Source organism: Emydura macquarii, unplaced genomic scaffold (genome assembly GCF_026122565.2).
Source record: "Emydura macquarii macquarii isolate MOO-44397 ecotype Brisbane River unplaced genomic scaffold, CSIRO-AGI_Emac_v2 contig_973, whole genome shotgun sequence".
Classification (NCBI taxonomy): domain Eukaryota; kingdom Metazoa; phylum Chordata; order Testudines; family Chelidae; genus Emydura; species Emydura macquarii.
The window spans coordinates 507,046-527,698 of NW_027131110.1; the positions used below are offsets into that span (position 1 = coordinate 507,046).

At 43.5% G+C, this 20,653-nt stretch overlaps 1 protein-coding gene across 1 annotated transcript in view; it reads right to left on the reverse strand.

Annotated features, from left to right (window-relative positions):
* Window positions 1-20,653, reverse strand: part of SCAP (SREBF chaperone) — a 98,727-nt gene that overhangs the window by 66,140 nt on the left and 11,934 nt on the right. Inside the window, exon 2 of the mRNA XM_067544504.1 lies at window positions 5,589-5,815. Within this exon, the coding sequence (XP_067400605.1) occupies window positions 5,589-5,710 (122 nt within the window). The 5' untranslated portion in view covers window positions 5,711-5,815. The remainder of the gene's footprint in view (window positions 1-5,588; window positions 5,816-20,653) is intronic.

The window sequence follows — 20,653 nt, forward strand, 5'->3', positions numbered from 1 at the left end:
AAAGTTCTCCTGACCCCAAAGACCAATATGAGTTTGGATCTTACCCAAAATACCATGTTGCCAGTCAATTCTTTATAACTAAAACTAAAAGTTTATTATAAAAGGAAAGAAAAACAAGGTGAGAGGTGTTATATGATTAAAGCAATCAGATACATACAAATGATTTGAAAGCCCATATACATCAGGTTTTCAGTAGAATTGTGGAGTTTGCAGCCTTGTACAGTCCCTCTGGAGTGCATCCAGTACCTGGATGGGTCTCAGTTCTTTGTTTCACAGCTTCAGCTGTTAGACTGATGAGTTGATCCAGAGGTAGGAAGCAGGACTGAAGACCACATGGATGTGGCTACAGCTTCCTTTTATGTCCCTTTGCCATGCTGCTTGTGGAAATTTACAGAAACACAATGGAGTCCAGGGTCACATGAGCAAGTCACCTGTCCTTGCATGTTTTGTTGAGTCATAAAAGCAGCTATTATTTACCTGGCTAAAGGGTCACAGGAAGGTTCACCAGGTGGGAGGGAACTTCTTTCATGGCCCATTGTGAAAGCTAAGTATCCTTTGATGGGCCATCAACTGGCATTGTTCATTCACAAACTAGCTAGATTGGATACAAACAATTACTCCAGGAGCAAACACATTTGAAATCCAGATGGACAGTCAAATCTATAACTTCAGATACACAGACGTTACATGCACATAAACAGTATTATATTTAGTAAATTATAACCTTTCCAATGGTACCTGATATGGCACCTTGCATATCTTGTACAAATTACTGTAATTTTGCAATATTGATATTAAACAACATTATAAATGGTCCCCCAAATCCAGACAGCATCACACCCTCTGCTAGTGAATAAGCCAAAGAAGGATAGAGAACTGCCAGCCCTTGCAGGAGGGACCCTACTAGTTACCAGAGCCCTGTACACCACAAAAGCATCATGGTAATATATGCTGTAGAAGAGCTCTCAGCCAATCCCCAGTCTGGCTGAGAAAGGGAAAATGGAGCAACTTCACCACCTGGATCCAGTGAGATTCCACTGGCTGGAGTGTTCTTGCCGTCTGCCGACCAAGAAGAAGAAGACTGAGAGGCTCTCTATGCTTCAATACATTCCCACTTGTAGTCCTAAAATGCATCTTGCACTGCATGCTAAATACTGTATGTGACTGATTCGGTTTTTGGTTAACCAGGTTTTCTTTTCTGGGTCAGTAATTGTCAGTGTGCAGGGGTGACAATGGCAAGGATTGGTTTGGTTCACAGCCAGCTGCTGGCAACAGTGCTGACTGTTTAACTCTGGTAAATGCAAAAACCTAGGATGATAATGGTGTCAGTTTCTGAATGATGAATGAGTATTGTCTGCATTGCACTGCGGACTGAGCCCTGTTCTCAGGACCCTCAAAAAACAGATGTGCATTGTGAGCGCAAAGATTTTGATATTTTTATCTTCATGCCACTAGTTTGGTTTATTCTGGAAACAGACCAGGGATGTCCCATTCCGCGGCATGTTTGCTTCTAGTTACATCAGTCACTCCCTCAGGAGACTGTGGTCACTTTGGGTATTGGGAACACAAAGTAGCTTAGCTCCAAGGGTTAAAAACAGCTGAAGTCAGATTAGCAAATAGGTAAAATACAAATATTTCTTAACTCACCAGAAAACGTCCTTTCGTCTAGCAGGAAAGTCTGCAGATCCATTACAATGGAATTTAACCTTGTTCGGAGTTCTATAGAGGCAGAATCTGACCTATCAATCAAGTCAGGCTAGAAATGGCCACAACCTATGAAGCCCCAGCCAGTTCAAGATACTTCTAAAAACTGTTTTCACAGAATTAATTCCTTTAAACTTTAATCCTTGTGCCAGGTGGGTTTGATTTGCGGACTCTCTCACTAAAAGTAAGTACGTTTTCAGGCAAGTTAAGAAGTGTTGGTGTGCTTTGCCGGGAAAATCTCCAGATCCATTACACTGGCACGTCCGACAGCAAGCAACTCACCAGGGAGGGAAACAAAGGATGAACCAGAAGACTAAAATAAACCACAAAAAACTGCACCTAACTATATATCAGTTACTGGGTGAGCATAGTAGGCACAGCCCTTCTCCACAGCAGGGACTGATGAGGTGTGCACATTTAATTTGTAACATTTAGAGAAGCTGTGGAAATGTGTTTCCATGACTAGGTAGCCACTCTGCATCCTTTTGTGTGTTTCATGCAGTCATTCAGGATAGGAAGTTTCCATAGCTTTGTATGAACACGAACATTTGAGGAGAAAGATGGTGTCAACCTTGGAAAGCTTCTGAAAAGCAACAATTTAGCTGTCTAATAACTGAAGCCTTGGTAGCTCCTTTTGGTTTATGACAGGTGTTCTAGAGCAACAAAGCTAGAGAATGATTGAATTAAGTACCGCACTCAATGCTTGTTTTTAGAGCTGACACAGAGCATGCCAGGTGTGTGCTCATTTTTGTTTGGCTGTTTTAATTTATGAATTTAAGTGTGTTTTGCATATAAGCCAAAAAAGATGGGGAAAGAAGTTTTATTTTGGGAATAAAAGCTGTGTTAACTCTTACCGCAACTTGCCTTCATGAGATATGCAAGACTGCAGCTCCCTGATACAAACTTAAGTTTCAAAAACACACCTTGCCCAAGTGATTGCAGCCAGGAGGACAACTTTTGAAGCTAAAAAAAATCTAATGGCACTTCTGACAAGGGATCAAAATCAGTGTGTTTGATACAAGATTTTGTTCCTAGAAGAGTGCTTTCCTCCCTGTGTAGAGTTGAGAAGTAAGACAGCGCTAAGGATTCTTATGTCTGGGTGAGAGGACAATCCCACATCCATTTGCAGTCTCTAGTGAGCGGGCAATGCCTACCAAATGGATTTGAGTCTGAGCATTCAGCCTATATTGGAATTCTTACAGTGGAGTTTTAACGAGATAAGTTTCGCCCTTGCCTTGATTAGATCTATCCATGCTAATGACTTAGCACTATGTCTCTCCTACAGACCAGGCCCTTAAGGACACTCTATTTATGGCACACTTTCTCAAGACTAAAAGTGTGATACAAATACCTCCAAATAACCTATTTTAACTAGTACCTCTTAAATATCCTGTAGCTACATTACTCTGGACTTGGCTGTGGAATTTGGTTTTTGAGAATAGATTCTTCTTGTAGAGAAGGCATATCTGAGTGGTGCTTGCCACCTGAATGGGAGGTGAAAACCTAGACATTCCTGGACAACGTGGGGCTCACTTTTGTTTAACTGTCCTGGAGAACGTTATGAACAGAAATTCACTCATGATTTTGGCCACAGAAGAAAGTACGTGATCATAGCTGCAGCTTATTGAGCTCTTCATCTGGAATCAGTCTTTGGGATCTTTGCTGGATCCTGAATGCACATAAGTCCATTGATGGGGATGCAACCCAAGGCCTCCACTCAAAGATCTTGGGATGCAGACTCCACTCTCCTTTTCCTGCTTAACCAGCTGCTTTATGTTTATGGCCTGTATATATGTAGTGCTTGAACATGCAGAAAACTTTCCCCCCTTCCCTGCCCCCCACTGCTTCTTCCCTTCATCCAGAATAGAGAATATTAAAAACACTCACACCAGGGCTGTCTTTTCTTGTCTTGTCTTCACATCTTTTCTTGTTGATGAAAGCTGCTGCAAAATTGCTGTATGTCTTGGCTGATTAGGACTGAGATACAGCTCTAAGTGCTCTGAGCTTGATCCAAGTGGTACTGTGAGGGAGGTCCGTTCTTTCACTAACCTTGGATGAAACTGCTGCCTGAAACTGGTTGATGGAGAAAATTAACCCCATCTCCAATTCTGACATACTGGGGCCTTTCAGATACCCTTTGACAATGGGACAAGGGAAGAAGGGATGATGATCGCTCCTGTAGGCTCAAGAAATTGGGAAATTTCTGGAGACGACCCAGAGGGAACTTCACTCACAATAGTACATTGATGAAAGACATCATCATTCTGACCCAAAACATCAGAGCCCTGAAAGATGTGACTAGAAAGCAAATATCCTTGTGCCTTGTGGCCACCAGTTTCTGAGACCTGTCATCTGATAGAAATATATTTCTGTAGAGTTTGATATCTGTGACTCCTATAAGTAATAGACTGCACAGAGTCATTCTGCTCCGATGGTGACAAACGCATGTCACCTGGCTGCGTGATGGCTGCTCAGTATGTCTTTCCCAGAGTAGGTGATCAGGTGAGCAGGTAGTTTTAAAATAAATATACAGGACCCCTTTTTACCAGAGGAAAGTAAGACGTTAAGGATGCATTGGAAAGCACAAGTTAGAGAGGCAGGTAGGCCAAAAGGTGAAGCAGCATATGGCAATACCTATTGCATCTGGAGATGTGATATTCCTTTGGGATACTTGGATGTGTAGATGGACGTTCCTCAGATCAATTGACAATAGAGAAACAAATCCCTTTTGGAAACTGCTGCTAGGGTGAAATTTACACTCAACTATATTCAGATCCACAAGGTATCAGGCAACTTTCTCTTCTTCCAGGACATGCTTCAGTGCTATGCCATTAGGAGTAATTCTTGGTTTTCAAATGGAGAGCCAGATCTATTACCAATGGATGCATCTGTAATTTCATTTGTTATATCTATGAGGAGCTTTTTAATCCTAGGGCCAACATTCCTGAGCTCTGGGACACTGCCAAACATGGATAAAGGCTCCTTTTATTCCACACTCTTCAGCCGCTGTCCAATGCATTTTTGGAAATTTTTCTTTAAACGAGAGGGTGTCAGGAACTACAGAAATAGTAATTAACAATCACTTCCTTGTAGTGTTATGCATATGGAGGAAGCTGCCCTACAACAAGTAGACGACCAGTGCTTAAAGGGAATTTCTTTATCGTCTATTTTAACACAAATTGGAGGCCCCCTAAAAGAAGGTATTTAGAGAGGAGGAGAGGCAGGTCATAAAAGATCAACTTCCACCCTTTAGCTAATGTTGATCATTTTAGGCAGGTATACAGAGTGTAAGTTCTTCAAAGCAGAAACTATTTCTTATGTGTTTGCACAGTGCTTAGCATAACAGGGTCCCCAGTCCCAACTGCAATGATGCCCAAGGCCCCAGTCTAAATAATAATGGCCTCCTAAGAACTAACCCAACATTCCTGATTATCCAATAACAGCAAGTACGCCTCACGTCCCATCTGAGTCTCTACTTTCAGAGAAGAGAACCAAATGGTCAGGAGTTACAAAAACAAAAACTGCATGGATGAGCTAGGGCTGGGCTGGATAAGGATAAGATGCCCAAGTTCCATGGACAATGGTTTAGGTTGAATATTGTGTGGGTAGGTAGGTGGGGGAAGGGGGAAGAGAACCATTTCCCCTTCCCCAGCAATTTCTGGTTCCGGAGTTGACCATTAATTGATCTGCTTTTACATCAAGATATTGTGTCCACAGCTTCCCATTTTGCGCTGCAGCAGGACAATGACTGGAAGTTCCTATGTTAAACCAAACATTTCAGGATAGCACACACCACAGTGCTCCTGCTCAGCCAAAGAATCTCACATACCAGCAGCACGTAACCGAATAATGACCTGTGAAGACAAGTATTTTGCAGGACTTACCAGCAGGCCAGGATGCAGAGGCCAGTGAAAAGGATGATGGGAATGGGGTAGGAAGCACACAGCAGCCCGTGGTTGTAGAATCCCCGCGATATCTTCTCGCGAAGTTTTTCAGTCAGGGTCATCCTCAGCTGTCGTCACCTAGCTGCCATCCCGGAACGTGTTGTGGGGGTTACTCAGGTCCACCATGTGCAGCACTTCAGCAAAGACACCATATGCAGGATAGGAAGCTGGAAAGGGGAAAGAGTGCGTAAGAGGAGCAACAGGAGCATTGTCAGCTTGGCTTTATAGCCATCCAGCTGCACATCTCCTCAGGGGCAAGCTGAAAAAAAAACCACATTGCTCAGAAGCCCAGGACAGAAAGTTGTACCATCTAGGCAGCCATCAGGATCCCTGGCCACCAGACAAAGACAGCAGGGGATGAGGAGAACAGGTTGCATGACATCAGGCACAGCAAGTGAACAGCCAGTTCGAGGGGCAGAGTGGGAATGGAACTAAGAGAACTTAGGTGCCTCTAGGGCAGAGAGAGAAGAGGCTGAGCAGAGAACAGAATAGCATTATCAGTCAAAGGAGGGGGAGCAAAGAGAGAGATGAGATACCAGTTAGAGGGGAAGGTATACAGAAGGGCTGAGTGGGAATGAAGCTACCAGTCAGAAGAGGGGGACAGAATGCCCTATGCTGGCATGCCAGTTAGAGGGAGTATGAGCCTAGAAATCAGCAATACAAGTAGTGTCTTAGGAGAAGAGGGAGAGGGAGGAGGACAGACGGACGGGGACGACAGACCATGGAAAAGCACACTGCTGAGCATGCTTGAGGCTGAGCCTCAATTTGAAAATATGGAGGGTCTCTGGCACCCAGGAGCCAAGCCTATATTTGCGGGCCCCCCCCCACCCACCTCATGGCCCCCCACATAGGGTCCCGGCACCAACCCCCAGCTGCCCTCGGGAGGGGGGGGTCTGTACCTGCAGGGGGTGAGGGAGCGGGCGTGTGAGGCACAAATGTAGGCTTGGCTCCGCCACCCCCCAATCCCCACACTTACCCATAGCCCGCCTCTCCCACTGCAGCCCCATAGCCCGGCACCAGTTCTGATGGAGAAGGCCTCACCCCCCAGCCTGGGGAGGGGGATTGGGGTGGCCCTTCATGATGCACAGGGGTGATGCTGAGGGGTGCCCCCCACAGCCTCCTGCACCCCCCACCTGTTGCGAAGGGCAGGCCGGCGCACACCCACACACACATTTAACTGCTGCTCCAGCAGCCCGGCACTGACTCGGAGCAGCCTCACCCCGACTCGGAGCAGCCTCACCCCACAGCCTGGAGTGAGGAGAGGCCAGGCCGGACCTTCACGACGTGTAAAGGGCTGGCCTGTCGGACACACACGCATACACCCCACCTCCGCTCCAGCCCCACAACCCAAATCAGAACAAACCCAGTCAAACCACTCACACAAGAGTAAATATAATGCAGGGAGCAGTCCAGCAGCAGAGTGGGGGCAATCCAGTTTATTGCTCCAAATGCAGCATGCACAATTACCTGCCTTGCGGTCAGGTGACGCATGTGTGCATATGGTGTAAGTAGCTCTTGGCCCTCAAAGATACAGTACGGTCTCTTGAGACCAGTGTGGCTGAACTGAAGGAACTAAGGGAGACAGAAGTAAACAGAGAAAACTTTCAGGAACACAGTAAAGCAGTCCCACCCCAGTTTGACAGCCTCAGTGCTATTAAGGAGAATGAACGTCTTGGGGAAAGATCATCAAGCTGGAGCAGAAGGGGGAAAATCCCTTACTAGGACCCTCCTTCCAGATGATGTCCTGGTATCTTCTAGCACTGAGGATACTCCTCCATGGAAGGGGACCTCAGTTATTAGGCAGAGAAAGGTAACAGTAACGAGAGATTAGATCAGAAGAAATAGAGTTGGGTTTGTGATGACCGGGAAAACCGCACTGTGAATTGCCTGCTGGGTGCAATGGCTGCGGATCTCCCAAGACATCTAGACCAACTTATGTGCAGTGCTGGGGAGGAGCCAGTGGTCATGGTATATGTAGATTCCAGTGACAGAGAAAGACAGAAGAGACCCTGGAGGCCAAATTTGGGCTACCAGGTAAGAGATCAAAGACTAGAAATGCTTCCAGTCCAGGTATGGGGCCAGGAAGATGGGCAGAACTGCAGGGTCTCAATGCATGGATGAGTTGATAGTGTAGGAAGGAGGGTTTTAAGTTTATTGGGAACTGGGGAACCTTCTGAGAGAGGAGGAGCCTCTGCAGGAATGAAGGGCACCACCTAAACCAAAACAGCACCAGACTGCTGGCATGTAAAATTAAAAAGATAGTAGAGCATTTTTTAAACTAAAGGCTGGGGGAAAGCCAAGAGATGCAGAGGAGCTCATGGTTCAGGAGGACACATCCCTGAATTTATTAAAGGGGGAACTCTATATCCTAGTAAAGAGGAATAGGAGAGAAATTGGTGAAGTACGGATAGGAGGTAATGAGGAACAGTCAAATGTAAAGGAGTCTTTTTTAAATATAACACATGAAGGCAAGCAACTGAATACTGACAAAAAGTACAAGTGCTTATATACCAATGCTAGAAGTCTAAATATTACGATGCGTGAATTATGAATGTCTGGCATTATTGATATAATAGACATCACAGAAATTTGGTGGAATGAGGATAAATGTGGTAATACCAGGGTACAAAACATAGCAGGGCTTGACAAACCCTGGGCACCAGGTCGCCATGGCGCCTAGAAATTTAAGTCTGGCGCCTAGTTTTATTCCTGGGAGGAGTGGCCGCCGCGCTCCGGCCAGGGCGCCCCGGCGCTGGGCCCACGTTGTGGGAGAGGGGCGGGGGAAGGGGCGGGGCCAGGAGAGGAGAGTGGCTGCTGTGCTCCGCCCAGGGCACCCCACCGCTGGGCCCACGTTGCGGGAGAGGGGCGGGGCCGGGAGGGGAGAGCAGCTGCTGCGCTCCAGCCAGGGTGCCCTGCCGCTGAGCCCACGTTGTCTGGCTCCTTAATTTTTGGGCTGGCTCCTAGCTCCGAAGCAAAATTTGTCCAGCCCTGACATATAGGAATGACAGAGTTGGTCACGTTGGTGGAGGAGTGGCACTATACGTGAAAGGAAGCAGAAAAGTAAAATTCTTAAATGAATTAAACTGTGCCACAGAATCTCTATGGATAGAAATTCCATGCTTGAACAATAAGAGTATAGCAATGGAATATACTACTGACCACTTGACCAGGATGGTGACACTGACTGTGAAAAGCACAGGGAGATTAGAGAGGCTACAAAGGCAGAAAACGCAATAATAATAGGAGATTTCAACTATCCTCATATTGATTGGGTATATATCAGACAAAATTTCCAGACACATTAAATGGCTGCTGCTTGGAGCAGCTAGACATGAAACCCACAATGGGAGAGACAATTCTTCATTTATTCCTAAGTGGAGCATAGGATCTGGTCTGAGAGGTGAATATATTTGAACCACTTGGTAAATGTGACCACGATGTAATTAAATTTAAGATCCTTGTAGAGGGAAAAATGCCTAAGATATCCATCACAGAAGCATTTAACTTCAAGAAAGGGAACTACTTAAAAAGAGGAAGCTAGTTAAATGGAAATTAAAAGGAACAGTAATGCCTGCAAACTGCATGAAAACTATTTAAAAACACTATAAAAGAGGCTCAAACTAAATATATACTCCAAATCAAAAACAGCAAGATGACCCAAAAAATGCCACCATGTTTAAAAAGCAGAGTAAAAAAGATGGTTAGAAGCAAAAAGGCATCCTTTAAAAAGTGGAAGTCAAATCCTAGTGAGGAAAATAGGAAGGAGCATAAACTCTGGCAAGTCAAGTGTAAAAATATAAGGCAGGCCTAGAAGGAATTTGAAGAGACGCTAGCTAAAGACACAAAACCTAACAACAACAACAAAAGTACTTCAGAAGCAGGAAGCCTGTCAAATCATCAGTGAGTCTGCTGGATGATTGATTTGCTAGCAGAGCACTCAAGAAAGATAAGGCTGTTGCGGGAATTCTTTGCACCTGCCTTCATTGCAGAAGATCCGGGGGAGATTCCCCATATCCAAGCTATTCTTTTTCAACGGCAAATCCGAGGACCTGTCCCTGACGGAGGTGTCAGTAGAGGACGTTTTGCAAATTGATAAATTAAGCAATAGTAAGTCAGCAGGACCAGATGGTATTCACACAAGAGTTCTGAAGGAACTCAGCTATGAAATTGTAGAACTACTAACTATTGTATGTAAGCGATCGCTTAAATCAGCTCTGTTCCCTCACTGGAAGATAGTTAGCGTAATGCCTATTTTTTTTAAAAGTCTCCTGGGGTGTTCCTGGAAGTGACCAATCAATAAGCCTAAGTTCAGTTCCAGGCAAACTGATAGAAACTACAGTAAAGAACAAAATAGTCAAACACAGATAAAGAAAATATGTTGGAGAATAATCAACAAGGCTTTTGTAAAGGGAAATCGTGCCTCACCAATGTATTAGAGTTCTTTGAGAGAGTAAATAAGTATATGGACAAAGACGATCCAGTGGATATAGCATAGCTGGACTTTCAGAAAGCCTTTGACAAGGTCCCTTACCAAAGGCTCTTAAACTATGTAGTCATGGGATATGAAAGAAGGTCCTCTCATGGATCTCAAACTAGTTAAAAGACAGAAAACAAAGGGTAGGAATAAATTATCTGTTTTCACAATAGATAGAGGCAAATAGCAAGGTGCCCCAAGGATCTCTACTGGGACCTGTGCTGTTCAACATATATATAAATGATCTGGAAAAAGGAGTGAACAGTGAGGTGGCAAAATTTGCAGACAATACAAAATTACTCAAGACAGTTAAGTCCAAAGCTAACTGTAAAAAGTTGCAGAGGGAATCTCACAGAACTGGGTGACTGGGCAACAAAATGGCAGATAGTTATGCACACTGGAAAACTAATCCCAGCTATACATACAAAATGATGGAGTCTCAATTAGCTATTTCCATTCAAGAAAGATCTTGATGTCATTCATAGAATCATAGAAGATTAGGGATGGAAGGGACCTCAGGAAGACCTCTAGTCCAACCCTCTGCTCAATGCAGGACCAACCCCATCTAAATCATCCCAGCCAGGGCTTTGTCAAGCAGGGCCTTAAAAACCTCTAAGGATGGAGATTCCATCACCTCCCTAGGTAACCCACTCCAGTGCTTCACCGCCCTCCTAGTGAAAAAGTTTTTCTTTAGTATCCAACCTAGACCTCTCCCCCATTGCAACTTGAGACCATTGCTCCTAGTTCTGTCATCTACTATCACTGAGAACAGTCTAGCTCCATCCTCCCAGGAACCCTCTTTTGGGTAGTTGAAGGCTGCTATCAAATCCCCCCTCACTCATCTCTTCTAAATAAGCCTAGTTCCCTCAGCTTCTCCTCATAAGTCATGTGCTCCAGCCCCTTAATCATTTTTGTTGTCCTCCACTGGACTCTTTCTGATTTGTCCACATCCTTCCTGTAGTGGGAGGCCCAAAACTGGACACAGTACTCCAGATGTGACCTCACCAGTGCCGAAAAGAAGGGAATAATCACATCCCTCAATCTGCTGGCAATGTTCCTACTAATGCAACCCAATATGCCATTAGCCTTCTTGGCAATAAGGGCACACTGTTGACTCATATCCAGCCTCTTGTCCACTGTAACCCCCAGGTCCTTTTCTGCAGAACTGCTGCTTAGCCAGTTGGTCCCCAGTCTGTAGCAGTGCATGGGATTCTTTTGTCCTAAGTGTAGAACTCTGCACTTGTCCTTGTTGAATCTCGTCACATTTCTTTTGGCCCAATTCTCCAATTTGTCTAGGTCACTGTATATCCTATCCCTACCCTCCAACATATCTATCACCCCCCCAGCTTAGTATCATCTGTAAACTTGCTGAAGGTGCAATCCACCCCATCCTCCAGATCATTAATGAATACGTTGAACAAAACTGGCCCCAGGGCCAACCCTTGGGGCACTCTGCTTGATACCAGCTGCCAACTAGACATTGAGCCGTTGATCACTATCTGTTGAGCCCAATGATCTAGCCAGTTTTCTATCCACCTTATGGTCCACTCACCCGACCCATACTTCTGAAATTTGCTGGAAAGAATACTATGGGAGACCGTAACAAAAGCTTTGCTAAAATCAAGGTATATCATTGTGGATATTTCCCTGGAAACACCTGCTCAATGTGCAGCAGCAGTGAAAGACGCTAACCAGATAGATAATAAAACAGAAAATATCATAATGGCACTGTATAACTGCATGGTACACCCACACCTTGAGATGAAGTGAACAGAACTGCACACAGTATTCAAAGAAATCATATTAGAATTGAAAATGGTGCAAAGAGCAACAAAAATGACTAGTGGTATGGAACAGCTTCCATGCAAGGAGAAATTAAAAAAGACTGGACTGTTCAGCTTGGAAAAGAGTTGACTAAGGGTGGATACAAGAGATGTATAAAATCACGAATGGTATAGAGAAAATGAATAAAGTAGTATTATTTACTCTCTTTGCATAGCACAAGAACCAGGAGTCACCCAATGAAATTAGTATTTCTTCACACAACGCACATTCAACCTTTGGAAATCATTACCAGGGGATGTTGTGAAGGGTAAAAGCATAACTGGTTTCAAAAAAAGCTTAAGATAAATTCATGGAGGATAGGTCCACCAATGGCTATTAGCCAAGATGGTCAGGGATACAACCCCATGCTCCAGGTGTTCCTAAACCCCTCTGATTGCCAGAAGCTGAAATTGGATGATGGGGAATGAATCACTCAAAGTGGCCCTGTTTTGTTCATTCCCCATGAAGCATCTGGCACAGGACGCTGCGCTAGATGGACCATTGGCCTGACCCAATATGACAGTTCTTATGTATTAAGACCCTGAGCCAAATCAGTATAAAGCACTTGGTACAGAAGAGTACACTATGAATGAGATATCTAGATGTAAACACTTTCCACAATTAATGGAAAGCAAAGTTTATCCACAAGTTGTGTATTGGAAAGATGAAATGTGTTAGAAAGATGAAATTTGCAGAAAGTATGAGATGTTTCCTTGATAAGGGTAAGTTTCTTGTAAAATGGGCAAAAAAGCCCTTTATATAGGACCACTCTGCTGCATGTCAAATTCAGGGAAGCAGAAGGTGTGTCATTTTGTCCACAAGAAGCTCCCATTACTGGTTGCTCCATAAAGTCCACCTTGAGGTGATCCAAAGTTGGCCACCTTGTTTTAAACCAGTTATAGAGCTGCTAAACTGGACTTCAGCTTGAGATTTTGAAACACTCTACAACCTGTAGGGCAAATAAGGTCTTAATCTTAGTTCAAGTTCTATTTAACACCCACAGAGGGAAAATTTACAGAGATAATTGTAGAGTCTTAGGAAAGTTTCTCAGAGATACATATGAAATTTTGGTTTGATGATTCTTTGTTAACAGATCCACTTATAGATCTATAGCTCAGCCAAGAACTGAGTAAATCACGTTTATGCAAGACAGTTAGCCGTTCATCCTCTTTGCTGACACAGTAGACTGCAATCTGGGACAGTGGATGGTATTACACAGTGAAGAAAGATAGTGTTAGCAGTTGTGGGGGATTCTCGCAGAAGAGCTAGTTTTCAAAACTGACTTGCCCGAATTTAGCACAGCAACAAACACAGGCTGCTCAAACGTTGTGCAGGCCAAGTTTAGACATGTAAACCTCATGATGTTGTGCACTGAAGCCAGCACAACCTTCAGCTTGCTATTTGGGATCTCAAAAAAGCCTCTAAAAGTTTGAATTGAGTTTAAATAGCAAATCTGAAAAAAATCTTTCAGGCTCCCAAAAGGCAAGAGCATCTTCAAGCCCTTATTAATACACTGGAGTGAACTGGGAGCCTTATTCAGAAACAGCCACCATGTATGCAACGTTTCTAGTCAGGCCAGATCACAGAGAACAATGATTTTTTAAAAATCATCATTTGGAACACAGGACAGAAACTAAATCAGAACTGATGCAGCCTGAGTTAGGGAAACTGTTTAGGACACTAAGACAGGCAAGTTTCAGTCCATTATGGGATAAAATGTGTCCATAATCACAGTCGAGACTCACTTTTCAAGGAGAGAATCTCTTGATGGTTGAGGATTTGCAAAAATTAGTAAGTATTATTCAGGAACTCACAAGAATGAAAGATATCCCTGACCTAAAACTCACATTTATGGATGGTAAAATTGAAAAGGTAAACACTTCTGGGTCTTTAAAGGCAAAGCTGCAGAAAAGTTAAATCTACCACACTTGAAGCTGCCATTGAATCTACTGTAGCAAGGATTTCCCTGGTGTCAACACAGACTCCACAAAGTGGTCTAATTAAAAAAAAGGTTGGACTGTGAGACCAAGGTCACGCTTGGGTTCGGGACAAACCACTACCCAAGTTCTTGTTTGGGTTTACACAAAAACAAAAAGGTGATTTTATCTGGCTGGCAGTCAGTCTGTTCCCAACAGCAGGAAAGTCACCAGTAGCAAATCAAGAGAACAACAGTCCTATGTATGGCCTACCTTCCCTCAGGGAGGCTCTGACAGGCAGCTGACAGGTATGCTGTTCCTGGCCCCAGTAAGGCCTCTCTGAGTGAGAATTAGAGGTCTGGTCTCCTCCCTGGTCAGCCACCAAATAAGCTGTACTCTTTCTTTTCAGCTCTTCCCTCCAAGCCTGACACCTACTGCCAATGTATCTGGTGGGGCTGATTGAGCCCACAGTAGGTCATTAACCCTTTCCTGGCCAGTGTGGGGTATGAATACTCTATCACAGACCCAGATCCATTATGGCAAGGTATACATCAGTCTGATAGGCCACTTAACCAGGTACAGTGTGATGAGGAAAAGGAGCATGCCCCATGTCAATGATTGCCTTGACTTACATAAATGCCATAACAAGCAACAGAGTACATGGATGTTTAACAAAGCTTTTAACTACCATAAACAAATTACACATTGCTTGGCTATAAAGGCTACTCAGGTGATAACTGCCTACAAATTTTTTAAAGATAAACAGTGAAGATGGAAAATAATTGTTTAGGTTCATTCAAGAAGATGCAACTAGGAGCAATGGGATAGGAAATGGCATAGGAAAGTATAGTCTTAATATGAGGGAAAAGGTTCTTGCCAATAAGACTTATGGCCACCTCTACCTTCTGCTCATAGACATACTCTGGGTAAACCTGCAGTTTGAGATAGGAATATGCACAGTTCTAATTGCTTTGAGAACCCAACACCGTACAATAACATGGCTGTGAGATGTGACCCAAGCGTACATTATGGCAAACACTAGTCAACTTATTCAGTCAGCATCAGAGCATCCTGATTTTGCTAGTTTCTTTTTTCTGACAAGATGACAACGGATAACCCACTGTCATTACAATACTGACCCTAAAAAACTAAGCAAAGTCAAAGCAATATGCAAACCTGTTTAAGTTACTGCTCCCTGTTTAAAACTCAATTCCCAAAACCAACTTTCCTACAAAAGAGCCCAAACATTATTGTCCCAAATAGGGAGTCTATCAGGTAATTTACCCATTACACTTGTACACCAACTACTGCTTGTTTGTTTTGGCAAATCAGTGCAAACAGAAGCCACATTTACTGAATAACTGTGGCCATCTAGCCCTTTGAAAAGAGCTACTGCCACCTAGAATTTCCCTTTGACTTCTCAGCCTGCTGCTTTCTGGGGACAGTTGGCATTTTAAAGACATCTAGAACTAGTCTCCTGGCACTTGACACAAGAATAGAAACAGAAAAGAAAAGAAAAACAGTTTATTTCCAAAAGCTCAAGCATCTGATGCTTTCCTTGCATTCTATTAAGCCAAAGATGTAGAGTCAACCATTGTTACTGGATGTCTAAGGCAATGGCTGCTATATCACTGATGTGTTGAAAACCAGATGGTTTAGAATAAACACTTTGGTGTTTTTCAGCCAAGAAAGGAGAAACTTAGGAGCATTAAGTATATCTCACTTAAGTTATAAAACATCTTGCTCCCAGAAGTTACTTTTTTTGGACTAAAAATAAATTCGATCAGTAACTTCTGTTACTAATATTACTAGCATTTTATTGGGAGAGAGAGCTTTTTCTAAACATTAGAGCACTGGCTGGGGATCATAAGATCTGGGCTTTACTTTCAGCTCTACCAGATTCACTTCATGACCTTGAGTAAGTCATGTAATTTCTCTGTGCCTCTGTTTTCTCCACTTGTTAAATTCAGGTAATATTAACCTCACAGAGAGAAACTCACATTTGTTAATTCTTGAAAATTTGAAGTCTTCAGATGGAATGGGCTAGGGAAGTACTTTATAGTAAATACCAGCCCACCAACCAGCAGTCTGGCTTGAAAAATTTACAGGACACTAGCTAAACTATAAAAGATATTTTGGAGGGAGAGTGGAGAGTAGGTCAGTTTCATTCTGCTCCATTTCTTGAAAGTGTTAAGAACAGAGGCATCAGAACTGTCAGTGTGCAGACTCAAGATACTGCTGCATCAGTTCACATTCACAAAGTTGTCTTCACAACTCTAACGGCTAGCCTTTTTTTAAAAAACTTCAAAAGCTTTGATTCTGAAATTATTGTTGAATTAGAAACCACTTATTCAGAGAATGTTTCCTACTCTCCACTAACAAAAGTCCTCCATAACCAACCCAACTAAAACAAAAGGTTACATGGAAACAGAAATGCCATTAAAGCTTTCTTTCATAAGCTCAAAAAACAGTATTTTGCATTTCTAGAGCACCTCCCATCCAAGGATCTCACTGCACTTTCCAGACATGTAATGAAACTACCACCTCCCCCATGTGAGGTACACCCTCCATTTTACTAATGGAAAAAATGGATGTACAGTGAAGTTAGACAACATGCCCTAGAACAGGGAATCCCAAACTGTGGTACATTAACCACCAATGGTACATGAGCTTGATGTTCCATTCATTCACTCCACAGCAATTTTTTTGAATCCGTAACATTTGGGACCCACTGCCTTAGCACACCTAAAGCATGCAACAGAACCAGGAACAGAAGCCAGGTTTAGGTTTTTAAAGCACCTCACAATCTTTAGATAAAAGGTTCTTAAACAATAATTATGTACATCTTTTATCCATTCCTTCCATTTACTAAGTGTGGAGTGTTATTACTGTTAGAGGATTACAAAAATCCCAATACATGCCTCAAGTGTGATTTAAATAAAGATGCTTTTCTCTCATTCCAAACCTAATGCTTCATTAACTACCAATCCTTCACCCAGCAAACACTTAATGTAACAATGTAAGAGCCCTGAGGGTGGAACTAAGGTTATCAGTATGTGTAAACTGCCTAAGGAGAGTCCATCCCTCCATTATATTCTCCCACTCAGCTATTAAGAAATGGTGGTGCAACACAACATTACTCCTATATTGCTAGAGCAGTGTTTCTCAATTGGGGTTCCGCGAGATGAATTTCAGGGTTCCGCGAAAAATTGAACTTGCGCCGCCGAAAACAGCCGACAGCACACCGCTGCCGAAAAGGGGAAGATGTCCCGGATCTTTCAGCGGAGGGTATCGCATGGCCCCGCAGAAGTTAAAAAGGGTTCCGCGGCCAAATTTAATTGAGAAACACTGTACTAGAGAAACAGATTTCTCAAAGCAGTCTTGCTACAAATAAATTGTGCTGAGTCAGTGGCCTCACCATGAAGTGCCAATCCAATGCTGCAACAGCCTCACCATGAAGTGCCAATCCAATGCTGCAACAGCCTCACAGAAAAGGAGAAGTTAGATTATAACCAGTTCCTGCTAGAAACAGGATGGGAGAAGAGTCAAACAAGCAGGAGCCAGAAATGTTGCCACCTCTGCCTGTTCTCCCCTCTTCCACGTACAGAGAAGGCAGCAGCACTTCTGAACCACTGCTGAATAATACAGCACAAAAAGCCAAATCACCTGAAGGGAAGCAAAGCTTGACTGTAAAAACATAAGCAAATTTTACACTGGTGAACTCCACCCTTAGGACAGCCCTGGAGATGGGAGCCCTCTATTCACCAACAGGTACAGCACCAGACAGCAGCCCGGCTAGCTTCCCCACCAGTGGGCCTCACGCGTAAAGATGAACCTTCTGTAAGGAAGAGAGCTGAATCTTTGCGGGACATTCTACTCCTGATTTCTCTAGAAAATGCCTTTCATCAACTTTGCCTTCAGTACATGCACTGAAGTCTCCTGGGCTGTCAATGGAGCACAACTCACTAGTATGAGATTTACTTTATCACAAAACTTTGAGTTTGTCCCTATCCGATAACTTGTCATCCCTTCCTTCCACATCTGGGAAGTGAAATATGATCAGAGTCAAAAGGATGAGAGCTACTTGATAGTTTCTCTTGTGTGGGTCGCTGGGGGCCTTAAGCCATCACAATGCCTAAGCAGGAAGTCATTACACATTATAAACACTTACAAGATTACATTAAAAAGGAACTTTCCAGCTGGCTGACAAACAGCTTCTAACACAGGATAGGACCTCACAAAAGACAAGGTCACAGGAGTCTCAGGTAGATGCAGTGAAATCATTTCTTGCTGTTCACCCACAATACAATATGGGCAGAAAGAACCGTGAAGACTCACACTCCATTTACCCCCGAGCTCTCCCTTTCTTCCAGCTGATAATGACCTGTGCTTACACTTCTGTGGTCAGGTAATCACCCAATTAAGTCACATTCTACTGTATACTGCTACTGCTATTAGCAGGCAAAAGAACTTTGTCAGTATACACAAGCTGCCTAAGGACAGCCCTTTCATTACATTTTCCCCACTCCCTTCTCTGTGCCTTTTTCCACACTGAAACAGTATACCTTCTCCTCACTCATCCCCCTTCCAAAACAAAAAACTGCTTGCCCTGACTATCAAGTTGGTGGTAGCCCATTCTCTTGCAATGTCCGTCTACCAGGAGCTCTCACCCGAACAAGAGCCACTTCCTCTCTTTAAAGCCCTTTTTCAGGGGTTTAATTTATGATAAAGCATTTTGAGAAACAATAGACCAAATTCAGTATGAGATGGGATGTAATGGAATGATACCAGAGCTGAGCTTGGTCCATTTGACCGAGGACGACCTATCAAGATCAGTTGTATACTACCATACTGTGCGCTATGGGATTTGGTAATCCAACTATGAAATAAATGCTATAAAAGCATAATTAAGTTATGCAAATATCTGTGGGAAATTGATGGCTTTCATGTCCAGCCAATTAATTCAAACTCAGACTAAGTCAGTATTGGCCAAAATAGCTCCCAGATGTGAAAGTGTCTCTGTGCTGGCACACAGAATCTATGGAGAGAAAGGAGATGGAGAGGAGATCAGGGAATTGGTAATGGAACGCTGGCTCTCTAGGTGACAAATAGTTGATACCATCCATTGGTTGTTCAGGGACCAATATGAAACGAATCTTGGGATTTCAGACCAATTCCTTGTAGATGTGTCCACATCACAAAAATCTACCATCACAGCTGACACCTTCATTTTGGCAGTATCAGCAGAGGCGAAGTAGACTTCTCACGAGAGGGTGGTCCCTCCATTGCTCGGTTAAGACATAGGGTGGGAAAGTCTACATTGCCACTGAATGCATTGCACATGTTCTGAAGGCACAGGATGTAAGCTAGAGGGATGTCATTTTGGCAATTTTTATCAGTGTGACAGACATGGCAGTTTCCTGCAGTATGCTTGGCAGACCTAACTGAATTCAGTTTAAGTAACTTTGGGGTCAATTGTATTAAATGAACGGTTTATGTACTGTTGTTGCATTTAGCCTCTCTGTGGGAGAGATGTGACAGATAAGAGACATGGGGTTACAAAGACTATACTGAACAATGTGTCAGACAATGGACTTTTGGAACAAAAAAAATGTTAAGTGGTTTTCCTGGGGAATATCTAGGGGGAGGTGCAAATTCCCCACCTCCATTATGCCTCTTGAAGCTATGCTCTGAGGAGAGAACCATTGTCCGTTGATCACCTTTACATGAGGCCAAGACCAAACTCAAGCTGCATAAAGGAAAGACAGAACTATGCATAGTTGTTCTGGTTCTAAATCTGAGACAGTAACGAACTTGTAACCCAGTTGTGGGTTCTGAAGGACAGACACCATCCAGAGCCTGAGGGGGAAGTTGGGGTGACTTCTGATAAGCTTTTTTGCATGCATGTTCTTTTATTGTTTTTAATATGTTTTCTGTGTAATGCATTCACCTTAAGAATAAATGTGGTAGCTTAGAACAAGCTGTGTGGTAACTCGTAACTGCTGCCAGTACACTGTTCATAATCTCTGGAGAAAAAGCAAAGCACAGACACTGGCCTTTTCTGGCTTGCTGGAGAAATCACAACATAGGCAGGGGAACTGTGCAGCCAGACAAACCCCAGTCAGGAGGGGGAGAGATGCAGTTTCTCCTCAAGAGAGGTGACAGCTAGGAGCCAGAGACCTTTATTTGGGTGCCTTTGGTGGACCCACAAAAGGGAAAATATAGGTGCAGTTGCCCTGAACTGTGACAATCAGCACTTAAAAATAAGCCTCACTGAAGCTAGCTGTAGTGTACAAAAGTTTAGTGAAGAGCTTGTAACAGTGACAGACCCTTTGCACTAAATAAGGCTATGTCTACACTTAAACCGTTTAGCAGCACAAATGCAGTGCTTCAGTGTAGATACTTACTACACTGACAGGAGGGGTTCTCCCATCACTGCAGTTAGTCCACCTTTCCAAGAGGCAGTGGCAAGGTGATGGAAAAATTATTCTGTTGATCTAGCATTGTCTACACCAGGGGTTTTGTCAGCTTACCTACATCGCTCAAAGGTATGGATTTTTCACACCCCTGAGCAACATAGATGGGGTCGACCTAACTTTTTAGTGTAGACCTGGCCTAAATCTCACACTACAAAACACCTTTCTCCCATTTCCACACATTTTACATGAACACATCAGAGTTGCAACACTTCTCAAGCACAGAAGTGGAACAGGGTTGGCTGTTTCTTTTGGCCATAAACCCATCCGAGAAAAGCCATGACTAGACCAATACTGAAGTGTGACTAAGCACGC